The sequence below is a fragment of the Globicephala melas genome, chromosome 15 (genome assembly GCF_963455315.2).
Source record: "Globicephala melas chromosome 15, mGloMel1.2, whole genome shotgun sequence".
Lineage (NCBI taxonomy): Eukaryota > Metazoa > Chordata > Mammalia > Artiodactyla > Delphinidae > Globicephala > Globicephala melas.
Genome location: NC_083328.1, coordinates 22,576,745 through 22,594,717, shown reverse-complemented (window position 1 = coordinate 22,594,717; position 17,973 = coordinate 22,576,745). Strand labels below are relative to the sequence as shown.

Sequence of the window (17,973 nt, the reverse complement as noted above, 5' to 3'; positions counted from 1 at the left end):
GACCAGGAGGCAAAGCCCAGGGGTGAGGCATGTCCTCAAGGAGACTGTGACCCCCTGAGGTGGCGGCCTCGGCAGCCCGCGTGTACCTCTGCACCCTTGCCCTGTCCAGGGCATGGCTCCGGAGCCGCCCCGACTCTTTCTAGCCGGTCTGGAGACGCGTTCCTCAGGGTGGCAGCGGGGGCTCATCCCTCGCTCCATCCCAGCGCCCCCCGGGGGCCAGAGAGTGCCCAGGATCAGGGGTTCCAGCTTCATCTCGGGTCAGGCGGCGACACGCCGCGGGGCAGAGGGGCAGAGGTGCCCCTAGTCTGGGGGCGACGGGAGAGGGGAGGCCCCCGAGAAACCATCTGTCCGGACTTGCAGTCGAGTCACACGCACAGCCCCCTCTGGACCCCCTCACGGGCGCCGACCGCTTCAGTCGCGCACACAAATACACACAGACACGCTCGAATCCCGCGCACTCACACCGACCCCACTCACACCCTGCCCATCGCCTGCCGCGTACACTCGTGAGACGCACACACGCACGGTCCCCGCCAGGCCACCGCAACTTCCTTTCCCCCAGCCTGGAAATGTCCGCAGTTGCCCTTAAGGCGTAAACTTTTTCAGAGGGGGCGTCAGGGATCGCTCCGAGAAGGTGGCTAGGCCTGGGGGTCCCGGGCAGGGTCACCCCGCATTCGGGGCTCCCGTCTTCCCTCCCTGTCCCCCACGCCCCTCACCTGGTAAACCGAGGCACAACAAGAGGCTGTAGTAGACCACGGGCACGAAGCCCAAGCCGCAGGCCCAGCCGGGGGACCAGGACAGCGAGCTGTTGGCTACGAGGTGGGCGTGCGTGTGCTCCATGAGCGCGCCCCTCGCTCGCCTCAGCTCTACGCCCGGCCTGCCAGCCCTGCTCTGGACGCCGGCTCGGTGGTGGCTGCCGCCGAGGCAGCAGCTGGAGCAGCAGCGCCTCTCCCTGCAGGACTTGCTTCTACCCTCGGCCGTGGTCCCCTCTGCTCCCTCCGCACCTGCTCGCCTGGAGTCCCGGCTCAGCCCTCCCGCAGGGCGCAGGGCGCAGGGACTCGGGAGGGGCTCCCGGAGCCCGGTTGTGCACCTCCCACCTCCGACCCTCTAGGCTCCCGCCTCGGAGCCGGGGGGCTGGGACGCCGCTCCCCGCAGCCAATCAGCAATGCCTGGACGCGGTGGAGGTGGAGGTGGGAGATGCTCGGGAGGAGGGGGTCCCAGCTGCCTCTCTCGGCTTCGGATTCTGGGTTAGAGATGGAGTTAGACCTGGGAACACCAGAGGAAGTCTGGGTGGGAACAGACTACCCTCATCTCCCCACCGCATGGGAGGGGCGTGGTGTGGGTGGGACCTGCTTCTCCCGCAAAGGCTCCGTACTCCTCCAGCGTGTCCTCAGTTTGCCTTTCTCAACCTTCCCCCCAGCCACTTCTTTTCCCCCCAAGCGCCCGCGCGCCACCCCCTGCCAGGGCTTCGAGTCCATCTCCATATTGAGGATTCTCCACCCAGGGCAGGAGGTGGGAAGAGGAGGCTGTAGGAGCGAAGATGCTCTAGGGTTGTCCGTTCTCCTGGACCAGAGGAGCTGAGCTTAGAACTACCATATGACCCAGCAATCCCACTACTGGGCATATACCCTGAGAAAGCTGTAATTCAAAAAATCATGTACCCCAATGTTCATTGCAGCACTATTTACAATAGCCAGGACATGGAAGCAACCTAAGTGTCCACGCACAGATAAATAGATAAAGAAGATGTGGCACATATATACAATGGAGTATTACTCAGCCATAAAAAGAAACGAAATTGAGTTATTTGTGGTGAAGTGGACGGGCCAGAGTCTGTCATACAGAGTGAAGTAGGTCAGAAAGAGAAAAACAAATACCATATGCTAACGCACATATATGGAATCTAAAAAAAAAAAAAAAAAGGTTCTGATGAACCTAGGGGCAGGAGGAATAAAGATGCAGACGTAGAGAATGGACTTGAGGACACAGGGAGGGGGAGGGGTAAGCTGGGACGAAGTGAGAGAGTGGCATGGACATATATACACTACCAAATATAAAATAGATAGCTAGTGGGAAGCAGCTGAATAGCACGGGGAGATCAGCGTGGTGCTTTGTGTCCACCTAGAGAGGTGGGATAGGGAGGGTGGGAGGGAGACACAAGAGGGAGGGGATATGGGGATATATGTATATGTATAGCTGATTCAGTTTGTTATACAGCAGAAACAAACACAACATTGTTAAGCAATTATACTCAATAAAGATGTTAAGAAAAAAAAAGAAAACAAACAGAAAAAAAAAAAAAGGAAGTGTGCGTTCATCTGAGTGTGTGTGTTGGCTCTGGGGGAGGCCAGAGGTGGACTGTCCCTGAGCTGAGTGCCTTTGAATGGAACATGGGCAGGGTTGCAGAAGCCCTCCACATGGAGCCCTCCTGCCAGGGATGGGATGTTGCAGCCACTCAGACACACTCATCCACACTCACACAGACACGATACTTAGTCATGGGGACACAATCACACTCTCAGGGGGCATGTGGAAGCCCTCTCATCCCACATCCAGACACGTGAAAACACAGAGGCATCCTTGTCAACGTGCACAATGACCGCACTCATGCGACACACCAAACACACACTCAGACTCACGTGGGAGCTACCTGGGGGTGGTCTAGTGTTTGAGGGTTGAGTGAAGGATAAGAGAGGTAAAGCAGGTGGGATCTAGGCAATCTTGGAGAGTTGGGGTGAATGGGCACCCCCTTCTCCTCAGGGTAGACAGGGGGAGAGTTCCCCATGCAGCTCTTCTGTGGGCCACAAGAGAATTGGGAAGGGAGATACACCTGCGGCTCAAGGCAGTGCATGTGAGAGAGTTAAAGATTCTGCAGAAATCCCAAGGAGAGGTGGGGCTGAGCAGCTGTCATCCCAGGAGCATGTGATGGGCTCAGAAAAGACTATGACCCCACTCTGCGCCCCGACAGCACCCCCCTCAATAACATTTATTGCAGGGGGAAGGGGACTGGGTGGGCTTTCCCCAGCCTCTCCAGGTCTCCCAAGATGGAGGGGACCTTTGCCCCTTCTGCCCAACAAGGGGCCTGTGTCCAGTTCCCATCACTGCTAGGATTCTTAGATCATTACATATCGTTGTTAGATTATTACACAGTCATGTGGGCCCACTGAGGCCAGGTCTGATATCTCAAGCCAAGTTAGATATCAAAAGTTTGTTGTGTACTCTCCCATTTAAATGTGACTGCCCCAAACAAAAACAAAACAAAGAACCCCAGTGCATTGATAAATAGAGCAGTGTCATCATAGAGGCTTGACAAATAATTGTTCAAGAACCTATAGATTAGATGTGTCTACAGGCAACTAGACTGAGATGCGAAACTGGGGTTGGGGAGGGGCAGGTGTATGTGATTTGACAAAGCTCCCCGTCTATTCAGAGATCTCCTTACCTTGCGAACCACGGATAATGCCTCAGGGCTTTTGCACTGGCTCTTCCCTCAGCTTGAAGTGCTCTTTCTCCATAAAGCTGAATTAACCTGCTTCTGCAGGTCTTTGCTTATACGTCTCCTTCTCATTGAAGCTTTCCCTGACAATACTATTTAAAATGGAAATTTTCACACAACCCCTGTCCAAAACGCTCACTTCCTCTGCCCCTTCCCTGCTTGATTTTTTTCCATACGCTTAGCACCATGGACATACAGTATACAATTTAATTATTTAGTTTGTTTCTTGTCTGTGCTTCTACACAGAGCTTGCATTTTGCAGATTCTCAACAAACATGGAAAGAATAGAGGGTCCCAGCACAACTGACCTAGGGCGTGCCGGGCAGGGGAAAATGAGTTTATCTTTGTCTTTGTGGAGTGTCAGCACATTGGATGCTGATAGGGTTGGGGTAGGGCACAATCCTAGGTTTAGCATGTCGTTATCATATATGGCTGCTACTTTAAAAATAATTTGTGTGGTTTGATTCTGGGACTCTAGTTAGAGACTCTTTATAAAACTAGAGACTTGACTGGGCAGAGGGACTGGGCTGCATGGGGAATCTTAACACGTCTTGTTTCTGAGCCTCCCTTTCCCCATCTGTAAAATGGGGATGAAGGAAACCAGGTATGCCTCATTCTAGGGATGCGGAGCAGGGAGAAATGGTATGGAGTAGCAGAGACGGTGCAGACTGCAGTTCTGGAGAGCAGGGAATTGGACTGGGTTCTCTGCTGCTCTATTGAGAGCCTTGGCAGCCTGTCAATGTCCAGGTTTCCTGGGAAATGGATGGGTGGGAAGAGAAGAACTTTAAGGTCCAAGGTCAGGCGTTGGGTGTTCTTGGTCCTGGGGGAGGGACATGATGAGTCAACAACAAAGTCTGTTTAATTTTGCTCAAGCGCTGACCCACTTGACTGGCTCTGTAAGACAATGGAGTATGTGAGCTGACAACTGTGGTTGGTGAAATTCATATACTTACTCATTTTCAACAGACTTTCACTGGACATTTGACATGTGTTGACCAGGACTGGCTACATAATTGCAGGGCCTGTTGCAAAAATGAAACTGTGGGGCCCTTGTTCAAAAATTAAGCATTTCAGAGTGGTAACAGCAGAGCATTAAACCAAACATGGAGCCCTTCTAAGCGAGGGGCCTGTGTGACAGCACGCCCATGAACCTGGCCCTGCTTAGGGTACAGAGGTGGGTAATAAGAGTTAACATTGATTGGGGACTTATGAAACAGGTATGTCTTCACTCATTTTATCCTCATGATAACACTGGAAGGAAGGTACAGTTATTAGCCCCATTTCACAGGTGAGAAAAACAAGGCACAGAGAAGTTTAGTAATTTGCCAAGGCCACCTGGCTGGGATTAGGTTGCAGGTGGTCTGGCTTCAGAGCCTGTGCTGTAACCACTGGGAGGAGCTTAGTTTAGTGGAGAGACATGTATCCAACAGAAAACTATTACACAATGTAAGGTGGGCTCCATGTGACACTAGGGCTGGGACTTCATCTGTCTTGTCCTCTGCCGTATCCCAGTGCTAAGAACAGTGCCAGGTAGGTGTCCAGCGATAAATCTTAAATGAATGAGTAAATAAATGTAATAGATAGATATGGAGAATGTTAGGGACGGGGGTTGCAAACTCAAATACCTATGAGCCTGGGCAGGTAATAAACATGAGTGAGGCAGAACCATTGTTCATTCTTCAGTTCCATAAGGAAATAGGCTATTTCCCATTTTTCTGGTGACACCTAGCCTTTTTGGTCGAGCTTTCATTTCTCCGCCCTTTGACAGAGACAGTGGTATAAAGTAATAATTCTTTAAGAAAAACAGTAGCACAAATATAATATAAATTGTAACTAACACTTTATTCAGTGTTGGGAAGGCAAAAGGGAGAAGTGGGGACTATAACAAACTAGAATTGTCTGCCAGCCACTGTACTGAGTTCAGGGTATACAGTTGTTCTAAAAAGTTGGTCTCTGCTTTCCTGGATCTTAAGTGCAAAAGACAGGCATGAATTAATCCATCTGATACCATAAACAGACAGACAGACAGACACACACACACACACACACATAATTATAAACTTAGATAAATGCTTTACAGAAAAAGTCATAGGAATGAGAAACCACATACTAGTGATATCCGATGTGGTTTGGCAATCAGGGAAGGCTTCTTTGAGGAAGCAATATTTAGACCTGAAAAAAGATGTGAAAGATGAATAATAGTTAACTAAGGAAGGGATGCGGGGCTGGGAGTGAGGAGAGCATCTCAGGGAGAAAAAAGAGCAAGTGAAAAGGTCCTGGGGTGGGAGTGAGAAGGACTCTTTGAAGAACCAGAAGACCAGGGAGACTGGGGTGCAGTGAGCTGGAGAGTACATGGAGCCGGTTGCGGTTGGAGAGTGGGAAGGGCCTTGTGGCCTGTGGTGAGGAGTTTGGTCTTTACCTCTGGTTTTCAGCAGGGGAGTGCCAGGTTTAGATTTGCATTTTAAAACATTTGCTTTGTCAGAGAGGTGGAGGACTGATGGAAGGGAGACAAGAATGGGGGTGGGAAGACAAGTCATGAGGCTGTCAAGTTGGACATGTGAGAACTGATGTTGTGTTGAACTCTGGTGGTGATGGTGATGGAGCGGACTGCCTCCCAGCAGTTATAGGAAAGCGAGCGTGGGTGGGGGGAGGAGGAAGGGGAGGGGGAGGGGGACACACCTGGACAGAGAGGGAGAGACAGAGAGGAAAAGAAAAAGAGAGACAGTGAGGGAGAGACAAAGAAGTGGAGAGAGACACAGGGAGGCAAGGAATAGACGAATAGACAGAAAGACAGACAGACTGATAGGGAGAGAGACACACATAGTGATTATGACTGAAATTATTCAGGATGGAAGGGCTGGTGAAAGGGCGCTTAGAGCACCCTAGGCCCACGGTGCGGACCTGCCCAGTCCCCCACCTCCCATAAGAGTGTAACTTGTCCGCTGGTCCCTCCTCCCTTTTACAGACTTCTCACCCTCGAAGCCTTTCCTAGTCTGCACACCCCCTGTAGCTCCCTGCACAGATCCCCCCTCCTCTACAACACCACATCCTGCTGCTGCTCAGGCGTTACCTGTTACCTGCAGTTCCTGGATTCAGATGGCCTCATGGGCAAGGTCAGTTTCCTTCCCTTTTGAATTCTTAATGTAGGAATTCACTGGGGGGTGTGTAGTGGGTCCTTGAACATAGACCTGGGCGTGAATCCCAGATCAGCTCACTACTGTGTATTCATCAGGAATCTTTTTATTGAAATCAATATAACAAAGCTCAAACCAGCTTAAACTTTAAAAAGGAATGTATCAACTCATAACTGAAAAATATAGAAGTTTGCTGAACTTTAGGACTTGCTGGATCCAGGAGCAAAAAGTACTTGTCCCTTTCCACCAATGGGCCCTGCTTTGCTTTGGATTAGCTACATTCTTATACAGGCTCTTACAACATCATAAAAAGATGGACTCCAGCATCCCTGGATGTATCCTAACAGCTTAGTAACCTGAGCTAAAATAGAAGTTTCGCTCTTGTCGGACCAGCCCTTCTCATGTGCCCATCTCAATCCAACGCACGAGTTGAGTTGGATTTCTGAAGACAGACCCAAACGCACTGGTTGGCCGGGTGGGGCTCACGGGTCCAGCGATGGAGCCAGAAGAAGGGGTCAGTTCTTCCCAAACCACATGGACTCTGAGAAAAGGTAGACCATGTATCCAAAGGAAACTTGGAATTCTGTAACAGGAGAAATGGGGATAGATGCTGGGCAGGTACAACCAGCACATCTGCAGGCTGAATTCAGCCCATGGGATGCCAGTTTGCTAGTCCTCTGTCATAGCGAAGTCATAGGTTTTGTTCCATTTTAAAATGATTTATTTAATTTAAAAACCAGACCTTATATTTTAGAGCCGTTTTAGGTCACAGCAAAATTGAGCGTAAGGCAGGGAGATTTCCCATATCTCCTCTGCCCTCACACATGTAGATCCTCCCACATCATCGACATCCCGCACCAGAGTGGCACATTTGTCAGAGTGGCACATTTGTTACAACTGATGAACATGACACACTATTATCACTCAAAATTCATATTTTACATTAGCCTTCACTCTTGGTGGTGCACATTCTATGGGTCTGGACAAATATATAAGGACATTAGCCATCATTGTAGCATCATAAAGAATATTTTCACTGCCCTAAAAATTCTCTGTGCTTCACCTATTCCTCTCTCCCTTTCCCTAACCCCCCCTTTTATTTTTATGTCAAAAGTATCTTGTGTATGAACCATAAACAAACACTGAACTCTAGTTAGTGACATGCATACTGAAATTCTGGAGTTAAGTGTGTCACTGTGAGTGGCATGCAACAAAAAATGAAATGGATTGGTGACTAGAGGGAAGGGAGGATAGATATGTGTTAAAGCAGGAGATATTAATAGTAGAGTCTAGGTCATGAGTATATGAGTTTTCACTCTCTTTCACTTTTTACGTATCCTTGAAAATTCTAATAGCAAAATATAGGAAAAAATATCTTGTGTAAGTTCTCTTGGCCAAGCAGGTTATTACAAGCTATTGTTGAAACCAACCCCTCCTGGTGGTGGTGCAGCTCTTTAGACATCCAGCCTTCAGAGATGTTGCGGGAGACCCTTCCGTCCCTGCTATTACGCTGTCAGAATGGTACCTGGCATTTTCCCCTGATGCTCCGGGTTCTCTGCTGCCGTTGGCCAGCTCTGCTAGAGCTCTTACCAGTTTGTCTGCAGCCTCTTGTTTGCTTTCCTTGCGTTTTGGGGCTGTGTTGGTTTTACTCCGTAGGCATGGCTTGTGGTTGAGGCCGTCTTGGTGAGCTGCTGAGGATTCATTCCAGCACTGTGTGTAACAGCCATGGGCTAAGTTCTTTGAGAGGTGCATCGATTCTCATAGAATTTGGATAAAGTCTTTTGTTGCTTGTCATTGACCTGTCAAGTGGTCAGGGGCTGCCACAGAGCAGGAAGAGAATATTTCCGCAATTGCGTGCTTCTCTCCCCCTACAGCCCAGTGGGGGGATAAAAGAGTCCAAGTCACAGCTGGGTAAATTTCATCAGCAGGCAAAGAATAGCTGTTGATGAGGTGAAGGAAATGGGCCTTTGAGAGGAAGGGAGGTGAGGGTTAGGAGAGAGAGAGAGAGCGAGTGTGTGTGTGTGTGTGCACATGTACATGCACGTGTATACACGCACAGGTATTTATATATGTGTGCATGTGTGCGCATGCCTGTGTGATGTACCTGCACGTGTATATGTGTGTGTATGTGTGCACACACGGGTGTATGTGTGTGTAGTTGTTAGATTGAGGGAGGGCACGTGTGTGTGTCTGTACGGGTGTGTGTGGGTGGTAGATTGAGGGAGGGTGTAATTGACCAGACTGTTGCAGCAGGAGGAGCACAGTCTTTTCTCTCCTTCAGAGAGACACGTGAGACTTCTGAATAGCCTTTAAGACTCACTTTGCTCCTGTCGTCTTACCTGACAGAAGTGAGTTGGAGGAGAGGGAGAAAAGAGACAGGAGATGGAGGAAAGAAACAAAACCAGTCTGTCTCACCGAATAACCTGTTTCCTATCAGGTGGGGAAACGTGTTTATTGGCAAAAAGTAAAACAAAGAAGTCGTATCTGAGAGTGACACATGGTGATTACTTAAGCATTTAAGTAGTCTCTGGGCAGTGGTTATTTCACATTTAGGGGCTGTGCAGGATCTTATTCCCCTTCTTAACACATCCTGATTTCCTTTTAGAGCGTGAGCCTCCCCGCTGGATGTGCTCTCAGGAGAGTGAATTCAGGAGCCTGCCAACACTTTATGGAAGCAGAAGAGGCCAGATCCTTTGAGCCAGGACAGCCAGGGGCACACAGGTGTCCTCAATTGGGTCAATTAGACTCCGTCCTCCGGGGCTTAGAATCTTGAATGAGTAGAACATGGGCAGGAGAGCTAGATTTCATTCATCTCCGTGGGGACGGCCCAAGAGGACTCACCTGCTCTGGGTCCATTTCTGTGATTCATGTTTCCTGCCAACTCCCAGATCTATGGCTTCCAGCTTCCTTGTGAGCCCTCTAATATCTCCTCACGCCCATGTTCGTGGCAGTATTATTCACAGTCGCCAAGATGTGGCTACAACCTAACGTCCATCAATGGATGAATGGACAAAGAAAATGTGGTGTATACATACAACGGAACATTATTCAGCTTGAAAAAGGAAGCAAATCCTGCCATTTGTGGCAACATGGATGAATCTGGAGGACATTAGGCTGAGTGAAATAAGCCAGTGGCAGAGAGACAGGTACTGCATGATTCCCCTTCCATGGAGTATCTAAAAGAACAAACTTATAGAAGCAGAGTAGAATGGTGGTTGCCAGGGGCTGGGGGTGGATGGGAATGGAGAGTTGCTACTCAAGGGGCATGAAGATGAATAAATTCCAGAGATATTATCTTTAACCTCGTGCCTGTAGTTAACAATATTGTATTATACACTTAAAACTTTGTTAAAAGGGTAGATCTTATGTTAAATGTTCTCACCACAATTTTTTTAAAAAAATCCCCCAAACATAAAGATGGTCTAGATAAGGCTCTGTAGAGATGTGAGGAGTACTTCTCAAAAAAGCCCCTAAAACCCTCCCTTTCATTTAAAGGACACGCACTGATCAGCCAAGGATTTTTTTTTTTAGAATTCGAAGATTTTATTTTATAATTTTTATTGGAGTTGATTTACAAAGCTGTGTTAGTTTCAGGTGTACAGCGAAGTGAATCCGTTATACATACACATATATCCGCTTTTTTGTTTTTTAGATTCTTTGTTCTCATTACAGTAACACTTCATAATTGATAGGACTTTACTTTTAACCAAGTACAGGCATACCTTGTTTTATTGTGCTTTGCAGATACTGCATTTTTAACAGATTGAAGGTTTGTGTCAACCCTGCATTGAGCAAGTCTATCGGCGCCATTTTTCCGATAACATTCGCTCACTTCGTGTCTCTGTGTCACACTGTGGTAATTCTCGAAATATTTCAAACCCTCCACTACCAAAAAGATTACGACTAGCTGAAGGCTCAGGTGTTGGTTGGCATTTTTTACCTGAAGTATTTTTTAATTAAGGTATGTGCATTATTTTAGACATAATGCTGTTGCACACTTAATAGACTGCAGTCTCATGTAAACATAACTTTTATGTGCACCGGGAAACAAAAACATTCGTGCGACTCACTTTATTGCAATATCTGCTTTATTGCTATGGTCTGGAGCTGAACCCGCAATATCTCCCAGGTTTGCCTGTGTGGTCGCATAAACCAGCCTGTGTGAATCCTCGTCATTACTGTGTGAAGGGGCCGGGGCTTAATTAGCTCGTTTTGCACATGAGAAATCCGCGGCTCAGAGAGAGGAAGCAATGTGCCCATGATGCCCTGGTGCTTGAGAGCTGTGGGACCCACAGAGAGAATTCTGTCCAATTCCCCCACTTTACAGTTGAGAGAATGGAGGTCCAGAGAAGTCAAGTGAGGTGTCCATGACCACACACAGTATTAGTGTCAGAGCTGGAACACAAATGCAGCTTTTAAAACTCAAAGCTGAATCCATTCTTGGCACGATGGAGAGCTGGCTTCAAAAGAGACAATAACAGTAGAGTTACCATCATGTCTATGTATTGTATGAGTAAAAAGTTACCAAATGTCATTTTCATTTGATTTGCAGAGTTACAGAGGCAAAGAATTCTCACACACCATATAACACCTAGAACATTCCAGGCACTCAGGTTGTCAAACTAGAAGAGAGGGTTTGAATATCCTTTCCAGCCATCTATCATGGGAACATTCCCCTATTCCTTGAGCTTTTTTTCCTCCAATCACTGCACTATAACTGCCAAAAATTCAATTTTCTTTAAGAGCCTTAGAAATAGTCCCAAGAGGGAGGCACAGGGTATTGAGAGCAGTGAGAGTGAAGGTATTTACCAGAATCTTTCCCGCAGGGATAAAACACTGAAATGTACAGAAAGCATGACTCATCAATGTACAGATAAGGCCAGTCCCACCACGCAGCAGTGGGCACAGAAGCAGAGCAGCTAGAAAGGCCAGCAGGTAGGTCATCTAATGGCTGGACCAGGCTAGGTGGGGGCAGAGGAAAGAGCTGTCCTGCTCGGGAAAGTTTCAGTGTCCTGAATACCTGAAACGTCTGGTTCTAGTATTGCTCTGCCTTTCTCTATGGCTGTGCTGTGGGAGGAGGAGCTGCAGCAGACGTGAAGAGAGAATTGAGTGATCTGCCCAGGCTTTCCCAGGTGAGGGTTACCCAGACACCTGGCTGCTAATTTCTAAAGCCGGCAGGTCCCTGAGCTTCCTTAAGAGATACGTAGGCTTTCCCAAATCGACAACTTCTGATTCTGGAAGTAAACACCATGATCTATCAGTGTTGTAAGATTTCAAACTTTGGAGCCTGAAGGAATTGTGTTGAAGAGGCTTATGTGACCTTGGCTGAATCATTTCTCCTGTCTGTGTTCCAGTTTCCAGGTAAACCAGAGATAAATAAGGCTTCTGCCTCATAGGTTTAAGATAAAAGAAATAACCTAGTATTTCCTGAAATTTAGCAATTTGAGTACCATGTGCATGATTTTTGCTGCTTGTACTATTATTTTACATAGTATTTTTCTTTAAGTTGATTCACTTAGAAATACTTCTATTTAAAAATTAGATATTTCAAATTAATTTTTAAATTAGTTTTTATCACATATAGTCAAACTAGCCTCTCTTGCTCATAAAGAAGGAAATCGTTTAAGAAATCAAAGGGGAAAAAAACTAATGTCATTAGCATTCTAGCTAGTGTTGTAGCCTGCCAAGGCTCTGAGTCTGAGGCTTAACTCATTCTTTGTTGAAAGGGGAGATTGTTAAGTGTTAGAGAGGCATTAAAGGTATGCTAGCACCCACTTGAGACTTTCCCTTGCTGCAACTGGAATGATGGGAAAGGAATGAACTCTCTCTCCTTGTGATTCAATGTCATTTAGTATTGGGTATAGGAACCTCTAAAATTATCTTCCCCATAGTCTCTTGTCTTAGTTTGTAAGGCTGCTATAATAGAATACCACAAGTGTGGGTAGCTTATAAACCACAGAAATTTATTTCTCACAGTTCTGGAGGCTGGGAAGTCTAAGATCATGGTGCCAGCAGATATGGTGTACTGGCTGGTGAGGGCTTACTTCCTGGTTCACAGCCAGAGCCTTCTCATTGTGTCTTTATATGATGGGATAGGGCTAGGAGGCGCTGTGGGGCCTCTTTTATAAGGGCACTAATTCCATTCATGAGGCTTCTACCCTCATGACCTAATCAACCCCAAAGCTCCCACCTTCTAACACCATCATTTTTGGGGGTTAGGATTTCAACACATGGATTTGAAGTGTGGGCACAACGGTCAGACCATAGCATTTTTGTGACTATATTTGGGGAAACATGGTGATGATGTTTGTCTTACGTAGTGCTTGGCCCATAGACTATACTTAACACGTGTTTATTCTCTTTCCCTTGTCCTTTTGTCATTGCTACTTTTTAAGTGACTGTCAGAGGGTCAAACATGGTGGCAACACATCCAATGATGAATACACTTTTTTTAAATCAGTTGCCAGGGCTGATTTGGTTTGTAGAAGGTGAAACTTTGTTCTCAGTTTAAAATGCAGGTCAGAACCCATCTGCTATAGCGTATTTTCTGGTCTAAATACAGCATTAGAGGTCAAAATGTGTTGTAGCAGGAAAAGGAAAGAAAGAACAATTTTGAGGACTTCCTATGTTTTTGGTTCTTTGCACACATCGCACAATCATTTCTCACAGTTCTTCAGAACAGGATGCATTGCCCCCACCTCTCTATTAGATAATACTATAGATATCAATTATGGAAATCTTGTTATGTGGTAATGTATTGGCTATATTTTCTTATCTTCTGTATTCTTGATGTTCTGACATCTAGGGCCTTGATGCTAGAGATATGGCCCCTTCCAGGGCTAGCTAATTCCTAGAAACAGCAAACAACTCTTTCTGAGTGTGCTTTTGATATACAAACCAACCAATACAGATCCCATACCCCCCAATCATTTCCTTTATCAAACTCTCACACACCAAACCAATGTTCCCCCTGCCCTAAATCACTCCAGGGCCAGGTACTAGACAACTAGGGACTGCCCCTATACTCCAGAGCCCATCAAAATTATTCAATCATCCGTTTCTAAAGTTACTCAGTATACCTACCCTGCCTCACCCTTTCTTTCCTGCTAGTACCCCAATAAAGGCTCTGGGACATACTCTGCCATATCCCACCTCTGACTCCTGACTGACCATGGTGCTTCCCTGTGTGGCCCTGCCTCCTGTTTCTAGGGATCTGTGAGTATAAACTTCTTCCCTCATGACAGTCATTTCCATGTCTGCGTGTCTAACCATACCTCATTAAAACAAACCCTGGGTATGAATTTTAGAATAGATGGCAATCTGGTAAGAAATTGCTTTATTTAAAAACCTCCTCCAATGCTTTCCTTTCTCAAGTAAACTCCGAAATAAGAGTGATGAGGCTTCCCAGGGTCCAGCCCTTGTCTACCTCTCGCACTTCACTTCCCTTTGCTCAGTCCAGATGCAGTGGCCTTTTAATACTTTCGTCCATGATTGTGCCAAACACAGTTTTGCTTCTGGGCCTTTGTACTTGCTGTTGCCCCTGCTCCACCATTATTCAACTTTCTGTTCAAACTTCCCTCTCTGTCAAAAGCAGCTCTAGTTTGATCACTGCTTGATATTATTTTTTATTTTAATTATACGCGTATCATCTCTTACCTCACACTCCAGTGTGAGCTCCACGAGAACGAGGATCTAGTCTGTCTTGTCACCACCAGAACGTGACGGTCATACAGGAGGTTCTCAGTAACTACTCACTGAATGTATGACTCATATAATTTCATCTCCACCACTCTAACAGGTAGGTAAAGCTATCTTCCCCATTTTACAGTCGAGGAAACAGCCGGAGAGAGCTTATAAGTAAATTATCTGAGGTTACACAGCCAGTAGGTGGCGGACCCAAGATTTGAATCCAGATAGTCTGACTCCAGAACAATTATACTGAGGGCCTAAGGGTCGAGCATTGTGCTTAAGATCACCTAGATCCGAAGGATTCCAGGCCAGCTCTGGCCGACGCCAAATTTCCTACTGGAGCTACCTGATCATGGTTTTGTTTGTTTTTGTTTTTTTAGAATAAGATAGTTTGAGACTTCAGAGGCCCTGATTGCCCAAATACTCAAGGTCAGTTTGTGCCCAGGTTGGCTGATGGAGAGGTGACTGAACCGTAACCATCAGCAACATCTCATGGATTTGGGGCAACAAAAGTGCATAATATTCTGACACCCATTCCAATATGTAGGGTTTTTCCCCCCACACCAAGCAATTCTCCAACACCAGCTGGGTGTCCTACAATTCAACTCAATTCTGACACTATCTACGTGGAGATAATGTCAGGTCCCACAGGTTACAGGCTCAGTCCCACAAGGATGTCCCTCGTGCACACTCTGTCCTACTCCACATGTCTATCGCTAGTCAAGGTTGTCACCTGTGCTTCTGACCAACTGGCTATAGATGGGAGGTTCCAACAACCCCCTCCTCGGGTTCAATTGATTTGCTAGGGTGACTCACAAAACTCAGAGAAGCATTTTGTTTACTAGATTACTAGTTTATTATAAAAGGATAGAATTCAGGAACAGCCAGGTAGAAGAGATGCGCAGGGCAAGGTATGGGGAGAGGGGGAATGGAGCTCAGCACTTCCACATGTTCACCAACCTGGAAGCACTCTGAACCCCCTCCCTCTGGCTATTTCATAGGCATGATTGGTTAAATCATTGGCTGTTGGCTAGTGATTCAGTCTCCAGTTCTCTCCCTGGATGTCAGCAGGGTGGGACTGAAAGTTCCAATCCTTCAATCACAGGGTTCGTTTTTCTGGTAACCAGCCCTCATCTAGATGCGGTCCAAAACTCACCTCATTTACATAACAGAAGACACCTTAATCACTCCTAACACTTAGGAAATTCTAAGGGTTTCAGGAGCTCTGTGCCAGAAACAGGACAGAGACAAATACATATTTCTTATTAAAAATCACAATATCTCAGTGCACAAGCAAATCTAATAATCAATGAGGCAATCCCACAGCCATCCTTGGAGAGTGTATCCCCAGAGACTGACTGCATCTCTGGAGACTGAGGGTCACCCATCTGGCAGCGCTCACCTTCTCCTGTTCTCCACTGCCAGCTCTAGACCATGCTGCCTTCTTCTCACAGTCCCACAGCCTCAGTTCAGAAATGTGTTCCCCACATTCCTTGACCAAACATGAAGAGCTCTTCACAACCAGTGCTTAGTTCATCCTTCCACTTCTCTGTCCCAATCTCAGACCCAAACAGCCTTTGTCATGTAGCCACACCAATTTCTTTGAAACCAAAAGAAACCTAGTTAGATTTGAATCCCAGCACCCTGATTCATGCACACAATATTTGTTGATTCAATGAATTTCCTTTCATTCTAACAACACTTTGAGATGGATGCAAGTATCATCTCCATTTTAAGGATGAGGAAACAGAGGCTCAAAGATAATATTTTATAAGTACTTGCCCAAGATCACAGGGCTGGTAAGAGATAAAACTGGATTTGAATGTAGATGGTCTGACTCAGGAGTCTGCACTCTTAGCCATCTCCTCAATGTCCCAAGAGGTTAAGTATGTATGCTTGTAATCTACAAATGTTGGTTTTCTTTCTTCTGCTTTATTACATATCTGTAAAATGGAGTTAATAATAGTATTTACTTTATGAGTTTGTTGTAAGGGTGAAACATGTAATATTTCAAAGGAAATATCAAATCTAAAAAGCTTAGTACAGTATTTGAAACGTAGTAAGTGTACAATGAATCTTATTCTTAGTAGTGAAGGTATCATTATGGCTGATTTTATCGGGATGAATTTGGCCGAAAATAACAGAAAATCTGATTCAAATGGATGAAACCAAAAGGAGATTAATTTTCTCCCATGAAAACCAGTCCTAAGACAGAGCTATCCAGGGCTGTTAAATCAGTGCTTGGTTGAGTGATATCGTCAGGGCCCAGGTATCTTTATCATCTGCTCTGCTGTCTTTGATGTTTCAACTTTCCTCTCCAGTTTGTTCTTCTCATGCTTGCAAGATGGTGGCAGCTACTCTGTGCATATCACACCAAAGAGGGGCCATTTCTTCCCCTGTGCACCTTTATTTTTTTCAGTGAAGGAAAGCTTTTTTAAAAGCTCCCTTAGTCTTTGAGACTTTTCAGGTCTTCATGGCCAGAGTTGTATTGCCATCCCACACTTCAACCAGTCACTAGAATTGCAAAAGCATGAGCGGTAGGGCTTCATACTCTTAGGGAACTGTTGACCAAAACCACCCATTTTGGCCAGGTCCACTTGCCTGAGTTGTCTCACAACAGGTGGTTCCTATAAGGAACATGGTGCAGCTGCTGAAAAGTAACCTGCAGAATTCGGGAGGGGCCAAAAGAGGGAGGAGATGATCAACATCTCAGAGTCCTTCTTGCTGGAATCCATCTTGGTTGAGAGATGTGCGCACCACCAGGAAGAACCCTGAGTCAGACAATGGGCCAAACAAGATGATCGGCCCGAGACAACCTGGAAGCTAACCCAACCCCATCACCATAAAACCCAAGACTGCAAGCCATGCGGCAAAGCAGTTCACCTGGGCGCCCCTTCCCAATAAAGTTTTTTTTTTTTTTTTTTTTTTTTTTTTGTGCTACGCGGGCCTCTCACAGTTGTGGTCTCTCCCGTTGCGGAGCACAGGCTCCGGACGCGCAGGCTCAGTGGCCATGGCTCACGGGCCCAAACGCTCCGCGGCATGTGGGATCCTCCCGGACCGGGGCATGAACCCGCGTCCCCTGCATCGGCAGGTGGACTCCCAACCACTGCGCCACCAGGGAAGTCCCCCAGTAAAGTTTTTGCTTTGTCAGCATGTGTGTCTCCTCGGACAATCATTTCCGAGTGTTAGACAAGAGCCCACTCTCAGGTTCTGAAAGGGATCCCCCTTTCTGCAACAGCTGATGACTCTGATGGGACCCATTCTTTGCTACAACTGACATCCCGACCACTCAGGGTTCTTGGGGACCAGCTCACCCACTGATGGACCAGACCCAGCAGCTGCTACCGGGACCCTTTTGTCCCTGGTCTCCTCCTGACATGGACGACTGACCAGAGTGCTCCAACCGGGTAAGGAACAAGAGAGTTTGTTGCCCTCTTTCTCCTACCCTCTCCCTTTCCTCTTTTCAACCCCTCCTATCTGTCCCCTCCTTTCTTCTGTCCTGGACACAGGAGTCTGGTTGAAGGGTCTCAGCCTGATCTGAGGGCCAGAGACTGATCACCTCCGATGGGCAGAGAACTCAAATTATCTGGTATCTGGTTTCTGGTTTTTGGTAGGGCTGAGTTCCCGTCCTCCCTTCCTGTAAGCCCAGGGAAA

General features: G+C 46.8%; 1 protein-coding gene across 1 annotated transcript in view; it reads right to left on the bottom strand.

Moving 5' to 3' along the window:
• The window catches only part of GPR139 (G protein-coupled receptor 139), a 39,821-nt gene extending 38,981 nt beyond the window's left edge, over positions 1 to 840 (bottom strand). The window contains exon 1 of the mRNA XM_030847149.2: positions 717 to 840. Within this exon, the coding sequence (XP_030703009.1) occupies positions 717 to 840 (124 nt within the window). The remainder of the gene's footprint in view (positions 1 to 716) is intronic.
• Between the last annotated feature and the right edge of the window lie 17,133 nt (positions 841 to 17,973).